Source organism: Heliangelus exortis, chromosome 2 (genome assembly GCF_036169615.1).
Source record: "Heliangelus exortis chromosome 2, bHelExo1.hap1, whole genome shotgun sequence".
In the NCBI taxonomy this organism is placed as follows: Eukaryota; Metazoa; Chordata; class Aves; order Apodiformes; family Trochilidae; genus Heliangelus; species Heliangelus exortis.
In genome coordinates, this window is record NC_092423.1 from 20,049,099 (window position 1) to 20,073,238 (window position 24,140).

At 34.6% G+C, this 24,140-nt stretch overlaps 1 protein-coding gene across 5 annotated transcripts in view; it reads right to left on the minus strand.

Moving 5' to 3' along the window:
* Positions 1-24,140, minus strand: part of MALRD1 (MAM and LDL receptor class A domain containing 1) — a 225,185-nt gene that overhangs the window by 44,774 nt on the left and 156,271 nt on the right. For 3 of the 5 annotated variants that reach the window (XM_071735085.1, XM_071735084.1, XM_071735083.1), the window contains 4 exons: positions 23,779-23,936; positions 17,051-17,252; positions 3,409-3,681; positions 989-1,114 (listed from right to left, as the gene is read on the minus strand). In XM_071735085.1, coding sequence (XP_071591186.1) covers positions 989-1,114; positions 3,409-3,681; positions 17,051-17,252; positions 23,779-23,936 — 759 coding nt within the window. Of the gene's footprint in view, positions 1-988; positions 1,115-2,944; positions 3,154-3,408; positions 3,682-17,050; positions 17,253-23,778; positions 23,937-24,140 lie in introns of those variants that run through there. The other 2 variants (XM_071735086.1, XM_071735087.1) reach the window with 2 other exon arrangements.

Genomic DNA, 24,140 nt, shown 5'->3' on the forward strand with positions numbered 1-24,140 from the left:
TGAGTATATTCCTTTCCATTCAAAATAATTCTTACCAAATTTACCATCCTCTCTGTAAAACTGGTAATTTCTGATGTCCTCTCACATTAAAATAAGAAATAGAACAAACGAACATAATACACACAGTATTTGTGAGAAAGCTTCACACCTGGAGAAACCAGTGGATACCTCCTACCAAGAAGTGAATGTAAAACTTTTTCTTTGTGAAAAAAAAAACATTTGCAATGGGTTCTATTATTACAATACATACTATATATTGTGAACATTATTACATAACTCAAAATAAATTTTAAAAACTGAGTTAAACTCTCAGTTAATGCAACTTCACTAAAGTCAGGAGATTAATGCAGAACTGGATGAGACCTTGTAACTGGCTTGGGGAAGAACTGCGGTAGCTTTTGTGCCACTGAAGGGGATGCTTTGAATCTAAATTTAATTTTTCATACATACAATTTTTTTGTTTTTTTAAATAGAAATCAGATTCAAACTGGATGTGCACTACTGGACTGGTGTTACCTTAGTCCATTTTTCTCTATTGCAAACCAAACTGAATATTGTGCACTCTGCTAAGAGAAACGCTGTACAGTTTGTTTTATTTTCCAACCTGGATTGCTCTAACACTTTAAAAAAAAAAAAAAAAAAAAAAAAAGAAAATCCTCTTAACTCAGAAATATAGGTTAACTTGATTCAATTAGCTAAAATCAAGAGAATGAGTCAATAGTATACTACAGAGGCTTTTTTAACATTGTGTTTATATCTTATGAAGCAACCCTAGTGAATACGTCAACTAAGCATATTATTTATATTCTTTCCCATCTCTTTCTCACAGTTTTATCCGTGTCACTTTCATCAGAAAAATTCGTGCCTGCTGGAATTTGGTTAAGTTTTAGCACAGGAAAATCAGCCAGCTTTGAGGGCTGCCTAAAAATTTAGTAGGAAATGACTATACTTTTTGTTTCAAATGATATTTTTATGCAAAACTAAGTACCTGAACAGCTGGACTCATCAAGGCTGAAATCAATGCAGTCTGCAATGCCATCACAACGCTGGGAAGTTGCTATACATTGATTAGTTGATGCACATAATAAAGAACCATCAAAACAGTTGTTAATGGCTGAAACAAAAGGTAACATGGCAGTTACTACCAGTATATTTCTTTTTCTCAATGTTAAAAAACCATCAGAAAATTTGATTCATTCTATAGTATATAAACCTGCATCTGTGTGACTTCTACAACCTTTTATCTTCAAAGGCTTTCAACTTTATTACTGAGTAGATAAATAAATAAACAAACAAACACAGAGTACAGATGTTACAGAAGTTGGATTTTCCCATGTTGTCTTTGTGTAGAAGCAGAGGGCATATTTACTTAAAACGTTGACAGAGTAAGCTGCAAAATCCCAATGAAAATCCATAAAAAATATATCCAGGTACAAATTAAATCTGTAGAAACTATGAAAATATCACAACTCCACAGAAAGCATACCATTTGTTCTATTTACTAGGTATTTTAATCTTACCAGAACTACAATAGATACATTTTGGTACACTAGAGAGAACTGAGTAATAATTTTTTATTCATTGCTAAAATCCCTTCACTCAGATGGTGCTGGGGTCTGTGGAAAAATAATGTATACATCCCATTGGAGTTAATGTTTCCTTTACACCCTTACTATTGTAATCAGGAATTAAAAAATTAAATTAAAACAATTAGACTAAATATGTATGATAACATGCCCATCACTAAAGCTGAGAGCAAGAAGACAGATAGCAAAGTACAACATCTGTAACTAGAAAGCAATTCCAGTATTTTCTTGTAAAAAGGAGCAAGTAATAAAATCTACCACATTAGTAGGCATAAAACAATATTAACATAATACTGGACAACATAACTGCTGACTGAACTCTACAGGAAATTCTGTCTGTGTAAATCTGAGTCATGAGGAAAAGCATTTCTGTGGTAGAAGTTGTGGTTTTAGTTGGGATCTGACTATTGCATTTTGTTTTGTTTTGTTTTGTTTTTTGTCCAGGCCTTCTTTTGGATTTCGTACTTAATCTCCACAAGATGCATTTTTTTACAACTGGCCTTTATCCCAGAAGAATATTTTCTCTGATGATTTCTTGAATTCAGAAGCCAGTACATTTTTTGACTGTCTATTGTTCCACTTAAATAAACAAAATTGCTAAGGGAAAAGGCACACACAGAATGGAAGGTGACTGGAAGTGATTCCTAAACTGAATTCTTCTAAAATCAGCAGGAAGATCTGATCTGCACCAAACAGAAAAAAAACCAAAACACTTTGCTACTTAAATCTTACTCTGTTTTCATAACTGCTTAGGAAAAAAACCAGTCAATGTAGTAGGATATGGCAGGGAAGTCTTCAGTAGCAAACAGATAGAGGAGGAAAAAGGGTTGAATGAAGATTAATGAGAAGCAGTTCATTTGGGACACATGAAACTTCCACATGTCAATGGGCATATGGAATTTAAGATAAATACATCCAAAATTATGGACTTTGCCAACCAAGAGCCCAATTCTACACAAAAGTGCCTAGAAAGGCATGTACAGTTAATATGCAAAATCCATGCTAATTTCATAATTTGTTAAAATAAATGGCATGTAGAGTGGCCTACATGCATATTCAGTAGTTTTGATATAAAAATATTAAAGAACTTGAATTTCTAGCCTGCTCAAAACTGGTAATTTACTAATTGTTTTGATTTTTATGAGGATGAAAATAAAATGTTAAAAAACTTTTGCTGAATTAGAAGTTTAAGAAGAAATGTTTATATATATATGAAAAAAATTTTTTTTTTCTACATAGCTAATTATGAACTATGGAATGAAATATTTGGCTTCAGTTAATCTACCAATAATGATATATTTTGAAATAGGCAGAAACTCACTTTTGTGTCTCTAAAACTTCATGATACCTCACTAAATTTACAGTTCAAAGCCTGTTGTCTTTACGTTTTGCTGTGAGCCCTTTTTCATGGTCAGGGCACAGACTGCTGCTACTGCATGGACTTTTGACTTGATTTCAAAATCCTTGAAAGGTCAGAACTGCCATTAATGCTGCTGAATTACAGAACTGTGAAATCTACTGTCATATTGTAGTCAGAGATGAGGCAATGCAAATGCAGGTGACTGATCTATGGAAAAAAATGGAAATGCTTCCAATTATTAACAGCAATACAATATAAGAGATTTTAAGCATTTATCACAGTTAACAGCCAGAGAATAAGAATGCATAAGCAAAATTATTTCTAAATGCATATTGTCTCTCCAGATAACATATTATATGTGATACAAATAATATTTCACTTCATTTTCACTTCATTCTTTTTATCTCTGTTTCCAGAAAGTAAGTAGACATTGCCTTAACTATAGTAATGAAAACAACTTACGGCACCCAACTTCATCTTCGTTAAGGTGGCAGTCAGGTACACCATCACATTTCAGGAGGGATGGGATACAGCCTTTGGAAGGACACAGGAACTCAGTCAGTTTGCAGGAGTCCAGAGGCGTGGTGGTGGTGGTGGTGGGACAGTTCATTTCATCACTTCCATCCATGCATTCCTCAGTCCCATTGCATTTTGCAGTGAGAGACAAACACTGCTGCACATATGAACATGTGAACTGGTCACCACTGCATGTTGGAGGGTGTAGATCAGCTGATCCTACAAGAAAAGAAATAGTGTTTATTGATCCTTTTCCTTCAGTAGTCATTTAGGCTTAGGAATTAATGGGAAAGAAGCTGACTGATTACAAAACTCTTAAAAAACCCAAAACAACTTATATAAAAACAAGTTATTGTTGGAGTATTTTGCTTCTAAAGTTCAAGTTTAGCTTTTTCTTTGATCCTATTACTGCTTGTGCCATGTACATATAGGTGGGTTAATGCCAAAGTATCAGTAAAACTTATCTTTTCCCTGTATTAAAAAAAGGGTTAAAAGTCTTGCAAATGCAATGAGGAAAAATCAGAAGAGATAAAAGTTTGAGGCCAGGTGAGACACATAGTCAGTGATAGTATGTCTGGTTTTATTCATCAGCAGATGGTCTTTTACAGTGTACAGTAAACATGGCATCACAATAAGGTGGATTGTTTTAAAAGCAAGATACAACAAACAGAGACCATGCTAGCTACAGACATTGCTTACCAGACACCACACTTTCCCACAATGGAACATCCTGTGTAAAGCCAAAAGTTGAAAGAATACATCATCCCTTTGTTCAGAACAGGTGTCCTTCAAATTATTTACTATCTTACCTGGCTATAAGCCCTGCCTCATCTTTATTTTTCTGGCAGCAGGCCTTGCCTCATTGCTATCTTTGGTCAGTGTTGCTTTGCAGCCTGGGACCCTACCTTTTTGCGAGCTCTAAGGTCTCCCAAATTATTGAAGAGGCCCCCCACATAAAATAGCCCTGAAGTTACAATCATCCTCTATTTTTATATTGAATAAGAGAACAAAAATCAAAGACTACATGTAAACCTGGATCAACAAGGAACTAGTTTCCTAGAAGGCTGTTAAACATAATAAGATCTGTACCTTTAGCAGAGTAAGAAAAACATTTTCATAATGTAATAACAAAGATGTAATGACATAAATTATTAACACTTTTGATTCTGTAGCTTAGTTTGATGTCACAGAGAACTGAATCAAAGAAAATAGTAGAAAAAAAAAGTCTAGGGTTTAACTGAAAAAAAAAACTTACAAATTTCAGACTTTAATTCAGGCAGCTGACAAAAGAAAAAATATCCCATGCTTACTTGCATTGCTGGAAAAAAATACTGAAAAAATTTCTGTGATCACTTATACAAATAAATGAGTCTCATATACTTAAGTTCCTCTTTCTCCTTACAGAAATCATTGCAACTGAATTTTACCAGCAGAAACATCAGAACAATTTGTGGAAACTAAATTCAAAGAAGTTGGCTGCGTTAACTGTGTTCTTACACCAAGAGTGCCTCCCATGGGAGCAATGTGATGGAATCCTGTCATCTTTGTTTTATGTGCAGGGAAAAGAGCAATATCTCCAGAACTTTATGTATTTAATCTTTTCTAGGTCAATTTGCAGCAGGGGAGTAAAGCAAATAATGTTATGATTCCGAGAGAAAACGAAAGACAAATTAAAGTCTCCACCTCTGTAAAAGACAGGAGGGCTAAAGCAGAGCAGATCAAGTGCAAAAGTTCATGGGAGGGTTTTAACTTGTGTTTTGAAATGGTGCAAGTGTTGGTCTCTGACCTCATAAGTCAACTGTTACTGCAATAAGACAAGAAATGCTGTAAGAGACTATATGGATTTTGGCATTATTTTATTACTTTTAATCCACTGGGCATAGAAATATATTTGTGTATTCTGTGATATCAGACTGGAGGTTTACAGTAGAACTTTGCTGAAACACATTTCTAAAACAATGAGCAGCAATAGCATTTTATACAAAAAATTACTACCTAATGCATTCAGAGAAACATAATAATATTATTATTTAACCATGTGGTTGCTTGTGAAACAGCTACAAGGAAAAAGATCTCAAACTTCTGAACTAACCTTGACCCGTGCTAGCTTAGCAATTTTGGATTTTCATGTTGAATTTATGTCAGAAAATCATAACTGAAAAGCTTCATAAAATAGAAATTTCCTGACATCATTTATTATCTCGTTTCATTAAATTCTATCATATTACTACAAATGTATATTTTATGCACTGGGCACAATCTAAACATAAAAAAATAATAGTACATTTTGGCACAGTGAAAATAATAACCTTCTGAACTTATGCCTTGTTTGTGATCAGAATTTAATCATAAATCCCTGAGAGATATATACTTTTAAATGGGATTGGAAAGACTGCATTTTCACGATGTGTTTTACAGACGTGTTAGTCTTAAATACATTTTTGTTTATGCTACTTCAAAAGGCTTATGATAGTTTTCTTTAGTTAGTTCATTATAGACTTTTAAACTTCAGTGCATTTGTTTTAACAAATTAAAATTGGTTTCGCCTTTACATTTTTTTCTACTTTGTTCCCCTACTTTAGCAGCTAATTAGTAACAGTAGCACATGAAGATGTTACAATTGTGTCCATCTTGAAGAATTTGTGTATAATGCCATGATTCTGCCAAGAAACCAATAAAATGGATGGAAAATCATGGGGAGAACATATTTGTCTCTTTATTGGTATAAAATAGGCACTGCTAGAGTTAATCATATGCAAGGGATAATTAAAATATAAATTATTTTATATTTTTAGTTTGTACTTGCTCTGAAGAAAAAAAAAATAAAGTATATTAGATAGATTTTTTTCCTCATGTTACTTCTGACCCTTTGCCTAGAGGGTATTTCAGCAGTGACAATTATTTAAGCTGCAGACCGCTCTGCTTAGGCATAAACTTTTGTCATTGTGTAGTCCAGTTGTTTGTTTTGGTTTGTTGGGTTTTTTTTGTTTTTCTGTTACAGTGGAAATTAGTCCCACAGTTCAATATGTTTGACTTTCCTATTGTCACTTGTTTATGGTGCAGGAAAGATTGCTTTTATAGTACAAATGTAAGATTTTGGACCCAGTTCAATTCCCTATGTCTGTCCTGTTCATGGGATGCTAACTAATAGGCTTCTACTCAACTCTGTTTTGAAAATTGAAACCCCCTCTTACACTCAATGATGCTTGAATGCATTGCCTGTTATGTCTCTGGTCTAGAATGTATCTTTAGGCTTTATTAGTACTGGTTCTTTTAGCCTTATGGTCACAATCATATAAACCACTTATGCATATAAATGATCATAGTTTAATAGTTAAGCAAATGCTTGAACGTTTATTTTTAAAATTTTATTTTACATTTTTTAAAATTTTATTATTTTTAATTTTTTTTTTAAATATTGATTTCATATTGTTGCTGGAAATACTATGGAGAAAGAAGTTCTTCCTTAGTTGTGTGCCAGTTATTTTAGAGTGTGCAGGATTTATTGAGAACAGTGAAGATGTCTCCAATTTATACTACTGGTTGCATTAGGAGTAAGATTAACCAGGGGTCTTCTTGAGGTCTGTTTTATGTTTTCAGCACAGTAATAAAAATCCAAAGGGATACTCTGGAATCATCAAAATAATTTTAGATCAGAAAAATAAATAAGATGAGAATATACCTCAAAGGCTGTAAGAATATCACCTTGCTTATTAACTCACATTAGGTACTAATTAGCTCACATCTGTTTAGTTTCAGATGCAATAGGAAAATTGTGCACTGGATGACATTCTGTAAAACACCATGATTGCCATGATATGCCACAACTCCCAAGTTCAATCTATTTTCTTTACATACAGTAGATTATAAAGGCTTTTCTTAATTATAAATTAAATGTGCCTGGTAAAAAATTGGAAAATATATATAATATATATACAAAACATCAATTTGTATATAGCTAACATTTAAAACTGACTAATTAGGAATATGCAAATCCAGAAAATCATTAACTAATTCCAACGGAAAAGAAGTCTCAAGCAACATATTAATGCAAAACTAATTACTTGCATTCAAAGCTAATATCTATGTAATTATTTATATTAAGCTCATCATTGCAGTATCTGCTACTGGCATGTCTCATTCAAAACACAGGAAATATCCATTCTGTTTACTTGCCACTGGGAAAAAATGAACTAAAATGTTAACACTGCAATGTGCTTTGTGATAAAAAATGAGCTGGTGCTAATGAGACTCATCACAAATACTCTCCATTGTGCTGAGTTATGTAGAGTTATAATCACCTGACTCAGCCATGGGAAACTAACTTTAAACTCATGCATATGCATGAGTATTACATCCACTCTTGTATTTATACATAATGGTTATTTAACCAGCAGAAGTGTGGTTTTTCAATGCAAATTGGACCATATGTTCGTGGCCCACAGGCCATTTCAGTCACTTAAATCATTAAATTCAACAATTGCCTAACACTGGCATCCCAAAAAAATGTTTCCCTCACCTTTTGCCTAATGCAGAAAAGATGTTTTCAACCCAGCACTCACCTCTGGAGAGTTGTGTTGCTCTCATTTTCAGAGCACACTCAGAAGTGAGGGAAATATTGTACAGGTTGTGTTTACAAAAAGCAGTACCAATTTGAAGCTTTTAAAAGCTTTTGAGATAAATCCACTGAAAATTATGTTTTCTAAGGAACACAGAATAAAAGCTTAGCTTTCTGTATCCAAGTTACATGATCACTGGAAAGCGAGACTGGAGATACTCAGGAATACATTTAATATTTGAACACAGATGAAAAGCAAACTCATCAAAAACTATTTTAGAGCAAACCTCTGCCCTGCAGAACACTAAATCTAGACTTAGACACGCCTGAAAAACAGCAGCAACCAGTTGATGTTTTATTTCAACTACAGGAATAGTGATTTTTTTAAAGTAGCAGGGCGATGACATGTCCTTATTTATTTTAATTTGCACTCAGTGTTGCTTTTTACATTGATTTTTATCTTGCGTATGACAAACAACCAAAATTAAAGAAAGGGATTAAAAAGTGGATAAAACATCTACTTATACATCATACAAAGACATTTTAATTAGGTCCTAAAAATAACATTTTAATTTAGTCCTAATGTTTTGTGGAACTCACCCATGAAGCTATGCAGTTATGACCTAAAGCCCCTACAAGCATCCTCATACTTTGAAGAGAAATTGGGTAGCTGACTTAGAAACAAACAAGCAAAAATCAAGCCAGCATGTCAAGAAAACCGAAATTTGTATGTACTGCTTCATGAACTGCAACAACTACAGCTGAATATAGCTGTATTTCATTTCTGTCAGATAAAATGCATTAAGTTACTGTTTTTTTTTTTTTTTTTCCAATGGGCTATTACACAGACATCATTGTGTGTTAAACTAAACCGACCTCAGGAGCTTATGATTTGGGAGTAAGAAGCCTTTGGAGCATGAAAAGCATAATGTAGATAAGTGCTCATCATCAAGGCCATAATTACATATTTGTGGGATAGGGATTTATAAGATGCTTATGGCTGTTTGATGAACATTTTCTGAACATGTATGCTTTGTTGTACTACTGCCTTTCTCATCCATGGAGTGCACTGATCTTGTTTCCTGACTGCCGGCCAAACTTCCCAGGTTGGCACGGTAAGCCTTTTGCCCATCAGTCACAGGGATTCAGTTACAGCAAACCCTACAACTGTAGTTACCCAAATGCTAATGAAAAATAAATGTTTGTATTACACAGTCCTTAGCTCAGCCAGAAACAGGCTTAATTAGAATGAAACAACACCCCTGTGCTCTCTGTATCTATTCTGCCTTTCTTGTTCAGGTATCTACATCTCCGGTGCACAGTAATTTTCCATTTATATTTACATATTACCTGTAGTGCTGTATTCTAATTAAGACTAGTAGATGTTGGCATTAAAGTCAACACTAGGAAGCATGAAATAAAGTTACCACATACTATTATGCAGCATCAACTCAGTTTTATCAGAGTTTGCCCTAAAGCCCATTTAGGTAAAGGGGAAGACTCATTGATTTTAATGGGCCTTATATCAGACCCTTGAAAGCTAACAATCTCTCTGATATATTTGCATAAGTAATTTGCCTACTAAATCTAATAAAAACACTGGACCTATTAACTGTGGCTAAAAGAGGCCAAAAATAATCCTCTCCAACAGTTTTCATTAGACAAGAGTATAAATTAAATACAGGACCAAACCAGTGCATTAATTAAGTTGAAATAAGTGGCACTCCTTACTTTCACTTCAGTAAACACACGATCAGGGTATGAAATCAGCTCATGCAAAGTGGTTGCAAGGAAATAACATTGTAAGAAAAATTAACCATACTAATGTTGTTGAAATACTTTAACAATCTGTCTATGAGTCTTCATCGCTTGCAATAAAGCTTCTGCTAGAAAATAAAATGTTAATTTCAACACTTGTAAAAAGACCAAAAAAAGAGAAATTGAGACTTGTCAGTTGAATTTTTAAATCACTTCCCCTTGTGAAAACACTGAAGTAAGGGACAGGGTAATTAAAATGATCCCAGAGGCACTGTTAAAATATCAGAATTCATGAAAACAAAACTTGCTGGATGAGTTCAGAGTTAGATCTATCTATGCAAAATTATGCAGAATTCATTTTAAATGATCAACAGTTGCTATAAACAAACATAGTGGAAAACAGACAGGTTTACTGCCAGTAAAATCAAGCTACGATTTACAGTTTCTACTTGGAGAACTGCTGCTTTTGGCTGGAGTACACTACCTGTGGCAGAAATAGTTGCTGTATTTCTGCTAAGGAGAGTGCAGGAATTGCTAGTTATGCCATTATTGTGGTGGATTTACTTATTTGTTTATTAGAAGTAATGAAAAACTGAGGAAGATGTGATGCTTTAGTTTTATAGTGGAGAAAAAAACAGCTTCTTGGAACCCGCACATTTTTACAGTTAGGGTGGGAACAAAAAAGCTCTTATTTCTCAACTTCTAAAGGTAGCTTCTACAGGTACAGATTTTTCATCAGCTGAGAAAAGGTCAGAGGAAAACTATCTAAAACTCCACAGAATTTCTGACATAAATCTGAGCTTGTGATATACTGTTCTTGAGAAGACAGCTAAGTTTTGCATAATGAACAATACAAGAATTTTCTTCTCCTCTAGATGTTACCATGAAACTATTTAATTCAAAAAATTATTCTCTCTGTCCCTCCAAGGAAATATGTTGATTTTTATCAACAAATTTAGCAAGGCTGAATATCACCTCTGTGATTGGAGGCTTGCTTGTTCGGGGTTTTTTTTTGGTGTAAACAGATGGGGTTTTGTGGTTCAATATTACTGAAACTATCTTAATATTTTTTTAAGAAATCAAAAATATTTAATTTCATAAAAGGTATCCAGCTTGAATCAGAAGATATCAGCATTCTGTACAGGTATAAGGCGGCAGAGATAAATAGAAAGATTTAGACCGATTATTATATTCACTGAAACATACATTACATCATTGCACTCAGGACTTGTCACTAATTATGCTAGTTTATTAAGTCTAACTATCTTATCCTAAATTATTCCCTATTTCCCTTCCTTTGAAGTCCAGAAAAAAATGTAGCTTCACCACAGGCTAGCTCTGTGCACTGGAAGATACTGAAATAGGCTGAATAATCTCTCTAAGGTACTCTGCCCTGAATCATAATTTATACTCCTTAAAAATGCAGAAATGTCCTATCTCTGCCAAGCAATGAGGATCCAAATCTTATTCTGATTGGTCTCAGGGAGAAACTAATTAACTAAAGACACTATGCACATACATCCCCAGTGTTGCCAGTCCTCTATCACTACTAACCTTGCTTTCCTCTTCCCCTCCTTTGTTTTCACAAGAGCATCCCCGAGCAGCTCCCCCACAAATCTTGCCCTTGAGGAAAGGAACTCCCTGAGTTCTTAACTTGAGAGAGATTTCTGCTTCACTGCAAGCATGAGAAGACAGGCTAGCACTGATTCCCCTGGCTCTGCAACTTAAAGAAATCAAAAGTTAAGCCTCCTCTACAATGTTTTTCTCCATGATCTAATACTGTTGTATTAGCAGCTCAGGCTGTTAACCCTTCCAGTTACTGTCTGCAGGCTCTGGGAGTATCAAAGATGGATCATTGGCTCTGTCTAAGTCTCTGTTGTATGAGTTTTGCTCTGCTGCAGAGTTTTTTCACTATTGTTTCACTTGCAGAAACACACACACTCACACATGCACACTTTTCAGCAAGATTCCCTGCATCTGGCTAATTTTTTTACAAAAACCCAAATGCCCACTGTAGATCTAGGGTTGTACTTTAATTAGATACAGGTGTTTATGTGTTTCTTATAAGATGAAGTGAAATGCAATCTACTAAAAGTGTTAGAGAGCACATAAAATTTAACTGTAAATGGATGGCTTTTAGACTGCGTATTTCCCTAGTTAGCCTGTAATACTTTCTGCTGTACAGGAGAAACATTTTGGTAGTTTCATATTTTGCTTTTTGTTTTGATTCAGGTTGCTTTAATTTTATCACTGAAAAGAAGCGTGTTTGGAGCATTTCCAATCTTATAGCCTGAATTATAGAAGCTATTTTATTTAATTCTTTTTAGTTGCCAGATAGATAACATTATGTTATATGAAATTATTAAATACTTTTAAAATATGTGGACACGGTAGCTGTGCGCTGTATAGAAAACCACTTCATAATTCTACATTCAGAGATGTATCTGAATAATGTGCATGAAGAAAACAAAATATTCAGTTATATCTCATCGGGGTTTTCTCTGCGTTGGTAAAACTTTGAGTAAAACAGTAATCAATAATGTGATTAAAGATTAGGTCATTGTATATAAACACAGATCCTTTTGTGATGCAAATGGAAGTCTGCAGCAGGAAGAGTAAGGAAGATTTAAAGACAATCAGGATTCAAAAAGTGTGTCCCATGAAGCAGAGATAAAATAGGGAGAAAATGTCCTCATTATGTGCTATAGGACAAACAAATAAATAATAACTACCCAAGACTTTATGAAATTAGTATTTCCAGGCATATTACCTTTGCTCTGTGGTTTCTAATCTGAAATCATGAGAGAATTGACTTTTGAAGAATGGCTACTGACAGTTTTCTGAAAATTAGATACCAAAATTGGCCAAGAAGGCCAATAGTGTCTTGGGTGTATCAAGAGTGTGTCCAGCAGATCAAAGGAGGTTCTCCTCCCCCTCTACTCTGCCCTAGTGAGACCTCACCTGGAGTGTTGCATCCAGTTCTGGGCTCCCCATTTCAAGAGGGACATGGATTTACTTGAGAGAGTATGATGGAGGGCTATGAGGATGATCAAGGGGATGGAATACCTGCCTTATGGAGAAAAGCTGAGAGACCTCAGGCTTTTTAGGCTACAGAGGAGAAGACTGAGGGGATCCAATTAATGTGTATAAATACATAAGGGATGGGTGTTAAGAAGGAAGGGACAACCTCTTCTCATTTGTTCCCTGTGATGGGACAAGGGGCAATGGATTTAAGATAGACCACAGGAAGTTCCACCTCAACATGAGGAAGAATTTCTTTACTGTAAGGGTTACAGAGTGCTGGAACAGGCTCCCCAGAGAGGTTGTGGAGTCTTCTTCTCTGGAGACTGTCAAGACCCATCTGGATGCATTTCTGAGTGACTTGCCCTAGTTTTGGTCCTGCTCTGGCCAGGGGGCTGGACTTAATGTTCTTCAGAGGTCCCTCCCAACCTCTGACATTCTGTGACTCTGTGATACCTACATGATACCTAAAAAGAGCACCTGAAATTATAGCATCTCAGACAAGGTTGATTTGACCAGCAACCACTAACTTGTTATCCACACAGATTTGTTTATTTATTTATTACTCTTTTCTTTATTCTTTACTGAGCATTACAGAAATTGTCTTCATATTCACTATTCTGGAAAATTAAAGGAAAAAGTCTTAGGAAATATTTTCCTTTTGTTATTTGTTAATTACACTTATCTAAGACGGTTTGCCTTAGAAGTCAATGATAAAATCTATTTCCTTTCATCTTGAATGAAGAGAAAGTTCTGGCCCCTTTGGTACAGTGTCCTTCTCAGCTTGGAGCCTGAATGTGCATCTTTCATATCTTTTTGATATGGTACTACATAGAGATAGTAGGCGAAGCCTAATTCTGCTATTGTATGGAAATCTGTGGAAATTGTTTTGCTCTGGAAGAATTACAGGATGGGATCTGCCATGCATACGTATTTTGTGAGGTCTTAAACTGCAATATGAAGAAGTCTTTAAGAAACCCTACACACCAGACAGAAGAGTGAACTACCAAGATCTAAATAAATCTTTTATACTTTTCAAAACCCAAAAAAGAAAGCACTAAACATCTTTTCTGTTCATAAAGATAAGCCTAGACTCATACAAGCAACATCATATAATTTAATTGCTGACAATTAAAATTTTTCCATATGCTCAAATGGGAACTTTTAAGTTAAAGAGAAAAAAATGCTGAGGGTCATTATGCTCATTCAATGTTAGGCTCAGGAAGACTGAATTACAAATGGCCGGCAGTGGGAAAAGTATTGGGGGAAAATAGTACATTTAGTTCCCCTTTTCTTATATTTTTTCCTAGGCATTCATAACTGTTGGAGAAGGTTATACTGACAGCTGGACCTTTTGCTTACTTTCTATGTCTAACCTGAACTTCTGAGTATACCTATGCTAAATTGTGTGATTGAAATACCATTTTCTTTGTCTCAGCACATTTTTGCAATATCAGCTCTTCCAGAAAGTTAGGAAAAATCATCTATGTGAATTGGTCTGGCTATCTGTCATTACCATCTTATGATGACTCAAAGAAATTGAAGATTGAATTTCAGGAGGATATTAGGTTTTAGAGTAGTGGGAAGCCTTTGTATGCATTTTGAAAAAAAGAAAAAAAGCTTTAAAATACGTGGTGGACTGGGCTTGAATATAAAGCCAAATACAGTCCTGTAGTTCACAGATTCTTATTTGCTTCTTTGTTTCCTCACGACAAGTGAAAGCTTGCTCAATGTAAGAATTGTATAAAAACCTTTATAGAGATCTAGTTTGTGTTTTGGTACAGAGCAATGGGAAGACTTGAACAAGAAGAACAGGAGAAAGGTAAGATTTGATACAGCATATCAAATCAAAGTTTTCACCTAAATGAGAGCTGTCAACAATCACTGAAAATTTACTCTACTTCAGTACTTAAATGGCAAAACTGACCCTTCTACTAGTAACCTGTGCAGTGAAGTCAAGAACTATGACAACATTAGGAAAAAACCCAAACCACAGTATCTTGGGAAATAGCAATTTTTTTTTCCACAGTTCAACAACAATCAGATGACACAGTTCTAGAGACAATATGTCCTGTCTGTGCTGAGAGCTTTGCATTCTTTGGTTTGCCCTTTTACCTCTGCTTATTATGCTTACATAATGATATTTTCTACTGAAGAGAAATGGTCCAGTGGAAATTGAAACTGCAGTAGGCTGGGGGAGGACTTTTGTAATACTGACTTTAAAAAAAATGCTTTTTAAATGAAGGAATGGATGAAAAAATGCAGGAAAGTAGAAAAGGTTTTAAAATAAAACATTCGCAAAGCAGAAGAATGAAAATACTTCAGATTGCACTGAGCAGCTATGGGAAGTAAACTATGAAAGCAAACATAGACTGAAAAATAAGAAATAAAAAAACCAGAGAATGATAAGAGAAGGTGGAGTAGAAGAGAAGATACAGAAGGACATTTGGATTAATTTATTTCCTTTGAATTGTTTATTATTTCACTAAGTACTGTTAATACTGAACTGCTGAAAGAGTGATTGGTGGTGGAAAAGCATATATTGGCTCCTCAAATGATGTCTGCACTCGTCTTTGTACCCATGATACAGCCCAAATATTCATCTTAAAGTGTCAACACTATTCTTTTTGAATAAACCAAACAATAAAGCAATTACTTAAAATAATACTATTTAGAAGTGTAAGCTCACAAGGAGCTGTTGTTAAAATGGAGCCAGCAGATAACTTTACTGCATGGGAGGGCTGGAGCAGCAGTGAGTACTCACCTCATACTGCAGTTTACACCCTTCCAGCAGAAAATCTCCACAATCATAAGTATTTTGCTTGTGTGATCTCCAGAAGAGATCACAAAACATATTTAGTATTTTTTTTTTAAGAATACTCTCCCAATACATAAATGTGCTATGCAATACCTCACTATTTATATTACACAGACTTCGTGCACCCAAATTCCCCAGTCATGATTGAGAAAACATAGTATTCTGATTTACATAAACAGAACAAATTTTGGTTTAGTGATAAGATTTCAGTTAAGAAGAAGCAGAATTTTAAAGAATTTATGTAAACCTCCTATTTCAGTTAACTAGAAAATACTATGAAAAAGGTAATAGTACAAGATTTGATTCTTCAGTATCCTTGGTCCATCTGAAACTAGAAATGGAAATGTGTTCTTTAAGTTTTATTTGTAAAAATCAGATATTAATTAAAAATAAAGCATTTTTTAAAAATATCAAGTTATTATTACTACATTATACTTATAAGTATAATGAAGACTATTGGAACTGAATAAAGTCTTTGGTCCCTAAAATGCACTAATTTCTGTAATATAAGATCCCCACACAACTTTATCAGCAGAAAATAATGGGTTTGAAAAGGGTTCACAGTACATCTAATTTACCAGTTAATTCTAAACAAAACTAGATCCTGTGCCACTGACAGCTCACACTGCAGCTCTCTCTATTCATGAGCATCAGCTAGAAGACACCTCTGAAAAAGGCCAGGGACTAGCTTGCCCACATATTGTTTAAATGTGCAGAGATATTCTTGGATGTGTAGAAACACTCTTGGCTAATAAGGGCTGAGTACTTTAAAACAAATAAAAACCTCAGCTGAATTAGAGCTGCAGGTAATGCTTTATTGCTTAGAGCTCCCAACCAGCTAAATTGTGATTGCTTCTATGTAGAACACGTTGCCTCAGGAAACCCAAAGTAATTAAAGACAAGCTGAAAAACAATAATACGGAGAGATGAAAAAGATCTGCAGTGTCAAAGCTATATTCTGAAAGAGGAAACATTACACAAAACCTGTACCGCAGGTAATACACTTATCTGTGAGCTACCTCCTTGAATAAACATGATGAGCAAAACTCAAAGCAGGGCTGGCAGTGGAGTAGGTAAAATTTCTCACAGTTTCTGTTAAAGGAATATGTTCTTGCTCAAATATTTACAGGGCAGTGATTTTATCTTCAAGTAGTATCCTCAAGTAAAAAAATTGCCCTGTGGATCACGCATGACAAATTTGATCTTTCCACATTTTTCTTTCTCTTGAAAAACATGAATTTCTTTGCATGATTGTGCTGTGCTCATTTCTCTTACACATTTTTGAATGAAGTAAAAGCATAGAAGTATTGCAATAATATCTAGAAAAAAAGTCCCTATTTTGTACCTCTGATATACATCGAAATATGAAATGTCACAATTTTCCTCTGTTTGAAAAAACCCCCCATATTTTAAATATTTTTGTAGCAACATACCTCCATCAGTGCATTCTGGGGTAAAAGAAATATCATCAAGAGCAAATTCGGTGGGTTCACTCCACCCCACTTCAGCTTCGAAGACAACTCTGAAAGGGCTGTTACTGGAGAGGACCACATTTGCATACATCCATTTGTTTTCTTCATTTCTACTAGAAGACCACATAAGAATATCCATCCCATGTTCTTCAGCTGTGTATATCTGTTGACAACGAAACCCAAGAGCAGCAACTCAGTCAGCATTCAGCAACAGAGGAGCTGGGCTAGCCAGAGAAACAGAGCTGAAGCCCAGTAGTACAGCCTGAAAAGAACCTGCCCTTTTATATATGGTTAAACCTTATTGATGATGACCAAATGTTATTGAATACTTTTTCTAAGGCTAATTCATCTGCAAATAAGTTAATACAAAACCCAAATAAAATAAAGGTGACTGGTAATACTGATCAGAAAATCTGCAAACGTTAGAAGCTAATGAGAAACAACCTAACCCCAAACCACTCTAAATATTGAAGAAAGGACTGAGAAGGATCTTGAGTAATCCTTTCATCTCAAAAAGGTGAACTCCTTATAGTTGATAGACTGTGTGAAGGTTTTAGAGATATATAGAGAGGCCTTCCTTCTGTGTATTTAGGTCTGTCATCTGGGATAAGTAGTTTATAATACAATGTTTCAGGCAGTTGCAGTAAATGAGCTCAAGCACACTTCGCAGTACCACAAGTTAAAAAAAAAAAAAAAAAAAAAAAAAAAAAGAAATAAACTCATCAAATAGTGAAAGCAATAATAATGGCAGTTTATGAATTCACAATTAAGAAACATCTGATGAATTAATGTCAAATACAGGAAATTCTGGCATTTATGCAGGTAGCTGCTCTTTCCACTCTGGTGCCCAAAATTCTTATACAATCTAGAACAGGTCAGAAATAATGAGAAAGAACTGGAATAACAAACACAACCATATTCAAGCCATTCTAGATCATAACTATTTCTTACAGGGACTGAATATTTTAATCTTTATCCTTTCCACATCTCTTTTAATACCATACCTCTCTTAAACCCATCAACTAATTTGCCAGTGACCCATGAGACCATGTTCTATGTTCCAGAGACCATGAGACCCATGAGACCATGTTCTATGTTCCCAAGAAAGTTGTAAATTTAACCCCATAGTATCAGTCTGTATAATTACATAACTTTGCCTTTCTCATCCAACTTGGTGGGTCAAGTAAGCTAAAAACTCGAATGGCACCATGAATCACACACTTAAGTGGTTGATATATTGGTTAAAATACTTTTGAAGCCTAAACACTCCTGCAAATTATTTCATTTTTTGGAGGAGAGGAGCATCAAGAAAACTCACATAGAGTAATCCAAATAAAGACCAAATTTTTTCAAGACGGATGCTCAGTTACAGCAATATTCAGTGTCACTGTCTTCTTAAAAGTACATACCTTGCTGAGCTAAAAAGATAGGTGTTGAGAATAAATAGCTGATTGAACCCTGTGTGTGTTATTAGAACCATTTACTATTTTACAAATCATGAAATACAAAGATCATCTCAGTGATTTAGAATTTTACAGGACATAATAATGTTAGTGTGGTTTCAGCTGTTACTGTAACCTATGGAAAGTGACAGCATTTAGTGTAAACCTCTAAACTGGTACAGAGAAAACCTCAGGAGAGATCCCATCTCAACTCTATTTCTCATGAAAAGTCCTGGGAAAATCCCATTTTATGCCAAAGTATTTCTGAAATTTTTGCTTTATTTCTCCATTTTTTTTTTCTAGCCATAACTATGCTAGGAAATTTCTAAAATAAACACACATAATCAAAAATATATACTATGTCAAATGAGATTACAATGTAGTTCAGAAAAATGGGAAGCCCAAGGAATCTATTCTTTAGCATGGGAAACAGATCTTATTCTCTCAGAGATTGTACCCACAGAAGTAACAGTTACAAGATGTAATACTGTATTCTTTGAGGTTACTCATGTCACTGAGAATTGAATCATCTTCTGGGTCAGTAAATATGTTTTGCTAGCCTGTGTAAATATATATGGCATATGAAAGTTAGAGGAAATTCTCATGGATAGGATCTCCCTAGAGTCCTGGAGAACTGCAGCTGTGTGGTACTTAGTGCCTCCACAGCCTCCAACACCTCCTTAAACATCCTATGAAATGTGTATAAGCTGGTCTGGTAGTGGAAAAAATTTAACATGTGAAAGAGGAAAAAGCTAGCAAGATGAATCCCACTACATAGCACATACTGAAAAAAGATCCTGTAGTGAAGTCCCATTGAACAATTCTGATTCAGTCTGGGGAGATTGTGCTCCTGCTAATACAAACCTAGCTGTGAGTTAAATCCCATAATTTTAATTTAAAAGTGACAATCACATGTTGTACTAGCTAGTCACCGTATCTTTCTATTCCTCATTCTGTGCAGATACCCTTTCCAGATTGCATTCACTACCTAAATCACAGAGAATAGGAACTGACAGAAATAAACTGCAGACTGAAAAGCTTAGGATTGAAGATACCCGATACACACCTTATGGCAATTTTAAGAAGAATTTAGCATAAAATATGCATGAGATGAATGCATGAGTGAAGCTTTTATACTTGGTTCCTGGTCTTTCTCCAAGGTGCCTTTGCCAGCTAGTTCACTCGCAGCCTGTGTGTGAGCTTTCAGTCTATTTGCCCGCCTCAAAATCCTGACTCAGTTCTAATTCTTCACAGCATGTCCTGTGTGTTAGAAACTCCTGAATTGTTTTTGCAACTTCTTTGTCATTTGGGGTATTGGGAAAGTGTGTGTCCCAAAAGGCATGAAATGTAAACTGTTTTCTACTCAGTCATCAGCAGCTACAACTCATGTGACCATCCTGTACCCTCCTGCTAACTTTTCAAGTCAACGTATTATCTTCCTGATCTTGCCTGACACTAACAGCTGTCATGCTGGAGGGTACTGTGTTCCATCTGGAAAGTTAATAAACTAATAACCGAGAGTAAAATGTAGTTCTGAAGGATGCACAATAAGAAGCATATTCTCCCATCATTCCCAAGGGAAAAGGAAAAAATGGTGAAAGACAACCTGTATTTTCCCTTCACTGGGCACCAGAGGCTAAGCAAACTTACAGCTGACTCCAATGAATAAGGATATTAATTTTTCTGCTACACATCCTTAATATCATGCCTTTCAGCTTCTCACATTCCTTGGCAGTCACCACTGAATGCCTTCTTAGGGCTGAAGCGACACCAGAGGCAGACTGAAATTGTTTCTCTAAAGCCCAAAAATCAGATCAGCAGAACTGTATCACAATTCATTGTCACAGTAGAGAAGCACTTAAAAAAGTTATCTACTTCTTTTCTCTTTGTTTCTTTAAACATGAGTTTGAAAATTTAGTAATTTTTTAAAAAAATGACCTGATATATAAAAATCAAACTATCACAATTAATTAATTTTTTTTCATTCTCAATTGTGTGACAAAGTCTGTAGTAAACAAAGACGGAATGCTGAAGATTTATATCTGAATGTTTTCTATCTGACAGATGACCAATAGGATCCCCACTGGCATGAGACAGATGTGAAAATCTCTGCCATTTCTTGCTGAAACTTCTCTTCTCCTCCATTAAATGCAACTAAACAGTCATAAAAATGTAAAGAGAAATGTATTTTTAAAATTCACATATGCAGAATAATGAAGTAGACATGGTTTATATTCATATATGCTATATATATATGAATATAGCTATTCTTGTTCTGAGCAGATTAATTGAGATATTATTATATTACAAAGTCATGTATTTAATGCTGAATAAAAGTCCTCTCAAAGGCTTTTACCATACACTCCCAGGGAAATGTGGTGGTTTTGTACTTATTCATACTAAATATATTTTTTTCTCCCCTTGGCTAATAGTTGACTTATGTCCTGAAGCAGCAGTATTCAGATCCCTTTTAAGTAGCATGAACTCCATGTTAATGCAAGAGCTGCTGTAAACATTGTGTCCTTTTTAAAGATAATAATAGCCTACACTTCTGGTTTCCCTGTGAACAAATTACAGAGTTTATGACAATAGAATTCTGCAATTAAAATGTGCATTGTGAATTCAGAAGAGAAACCCTTTTAATTCCCTTTTTCTCATTTCTCAGTTCCTTTTCTGGGCAAAATAAGATTACTCTTATAATTTCACATTATTTTGTGTAGTTCTACCACATCTACTTCCTATATCAAGACATTCTACATTTTTATCTTTCTTTTTTTTACGGATTCCCTGTATGTAAATTTAATCAAAAGTATCAGTATGTTCTCTCTCTTCAGTCCTTTTAATTCAGACTTGATCAGATGGCTGCATTTCAGAGCCTTTCAGCTTTTGTACAGATGTTACTCTATTCTAACACATTATGCAGACTATTAGAGTTTGACTTTTTTCACCACAAATGCTATAATCTTCACTGAACTGTTGATTTTGAAGTTTTGGGTTGCTGATTTTGTTATTAATTTCTTTCTTTCAGGATTTTTTTCATTTATATGGTTATGGTACATTTATATTCTTGATTTAATAACAGCAAAAGTTGATGCTGAACTAGATTAGTAGTTTGGGAGAAAAAAGCAAAATATCCATAAGAGTAAATTGTCTGTGATAGAATGATAATTCCTTACCGAGTACTTTGGTGTCTTATGAATATTGTTTGATATTTCTACATAAAGAGTACACATTACAAAGACTTAAGCAGACAATCTTATTTGTATGTGGGCATAAGACGTTTCTTTATGAATCTCTTCATGAAATTGCAGGTAATGAGAGTTAATTAAATTAGAGTTTGAAAAGCAAAATTTAAAAAAGCAGGCTCCATTTGGCTCTCTTCCTACTGACTCACAGTTAGAATTAATGGATAAGTAGATGCATGTGGCCTAAGTGTTCTGTAATGCTTGAAAAGCTGCAGAAGCTCCTTGAAAAATATGCAGATTAAATAAAATTAAATCTTTTACAGCAATTTTGCATGCTGTAACATCCAGAATACTTGAATTTAAACTAATGGATAATCTCACAGTATTTCAGTTACCAGCAGGTACAAAAAGTTATTGCTCTTTGTTTTAAAATTCAATTTAATTAGGAACTGACCTCAACCTTTATTTAGTGTTTTGCTTTGTTAATCTTAATGTGCAGACTTTGTGTATGTGGAAGGATAAATAATGTAAGCTGGAAAGAATGGATTGAAGACATTGTAAAGTATTTGAAAAGCTATATTCAGCTAACAAAAGTGCAAAATTGCAATAAAAAAACTTCTTAAAAATTTAACTTAATTAACTGAAATAACTTTGTGAAGAATACATTTTGATCATTTTTATTCACTGAATAGAAAGAAATGTTAAACCAACATTATTCAAACTCATTTAAAATCTCTTTGGAAACTATCTGCTGCTCATACTGTCTTCACTTATTAGAGGTTTTTTTCTCTTTACTATATTAATTAAGTTTATAGCAATACTCAGGGTATCCCTGAAATAGATGGTGGGGACAAAATTGAGATGCATACCCTATCCTGAAAAAAATTACTTAAAAGAAGATAAACAAATGTGTCAAAAAAAGTAGCTTTATTCTTTTGCTTAATAAAAGAAGAAGCCTTTGATTTCTGGACAGCCAAGTAGTGGCACGTGTTGCCCAGAGAGATTGAAGTGTCTCCATTTGTGGAAGTTTTCAAGACTGGGTAAATTCCAAGCCACCAACTGTGATCTTGTAGCTGACTGCTTGGGGTAGGAGATTGAACTAGAGACCTCCTGGGTCCCTTCCAGCCTGGACTGCACCATAATCCCATGCAGCTGTGCTATCACTGTTCTTTACAGTGGAGAACCAGACCAAAGACAAACAGGATGAATAAAAAAAAACAGTGGTATAAACTTTATGACTTCATTCCTGGTCAAAGATTAAAAACAATATTCTTGCTCACTTTTAACATATTTAGTTTAGAAGATTGATAGTATATGCAAATTTTTATATTCTGCCACATGCAGTAAAACTGACATAACCTGTATTGTCAAAATTTAAAAAACTGCCACAGACAGGAGTCTTGCTCATACCTCTGAAAAAAGCACTATGTGACATATTTATTCAGTAAGTCATGTGAAATGAATTGTTTGCCAAAGGTTAACATCACTGCTTGGACATTTACTACAGTACTTAACAGCTAAAAGTGTGCCCATTAAGGATGCTTGGGGAAGAGCAAGAAGGCATTTTCATGGAAGATTGAGCTATAAATAGCAACATGGTAAAATGCCTTATTTCCAGGTTGTTGGGGTTTTTTGTGGTTTTGTTTTGTTTTGCTTTGGTGTTGTTTTTAATCAAACCCCCTCTGTGCATGGTGACATTAACACGCTTAAAACTTTTATTTTAAGCCACATCTTGTTTTTGTTCTAAACATTAGGAACTGCCTCTATTTTATGTTAAAGAGTGCACTGTGCAGAGCACAACTGTGCTGATATTTGGTAGTTTTAAGTATGGTAGTAGTTCTTATATATTTAGTAAGGACTTCAAGTGGAATTAAAACTAAACCAGAATTGTCACTTGATCTTGTCAGCAAAATTTTTGTATATAGGTGTAAATGAAGTAAAGATGTAATAGAGTACTGCTAATACAAGCTCTGAGTTTTTGATAGTCTAGATAAAGAACTGCAAATACTACTAAAGCAGATATTACTATGTCATGATGTAGTAGAAGTGCTTTTTCTCTTACCTTTAAGACTCCTGTTTGCCTAGAAGCAAACATCCAGAACCAGAATCGAACCCTACAGACCCCAAGGCTAGCTGGGAAGAGTTTGGTGGTAATTATCCTTGCTCTGTTTCCTTCTTTCTGGGCAGATGAGTTTACATACAAAAAATGCTGTCCTTTACCTTAATAGAAAGATTTAAAAAAATACAGTTTTTCAATTTTAGTTTATGCTTCACAGTAAAAAGATTTTTACACAGATATTGGTATCTTTTACCACATATATGCATACCCTACCTTGGTTAACAAAGACCTTTCATGTTAATACTTTTTGTATTTGTGATTTTCTACATAAAATATTGATGTAAGCATCTTAAGAGTTCATTCAC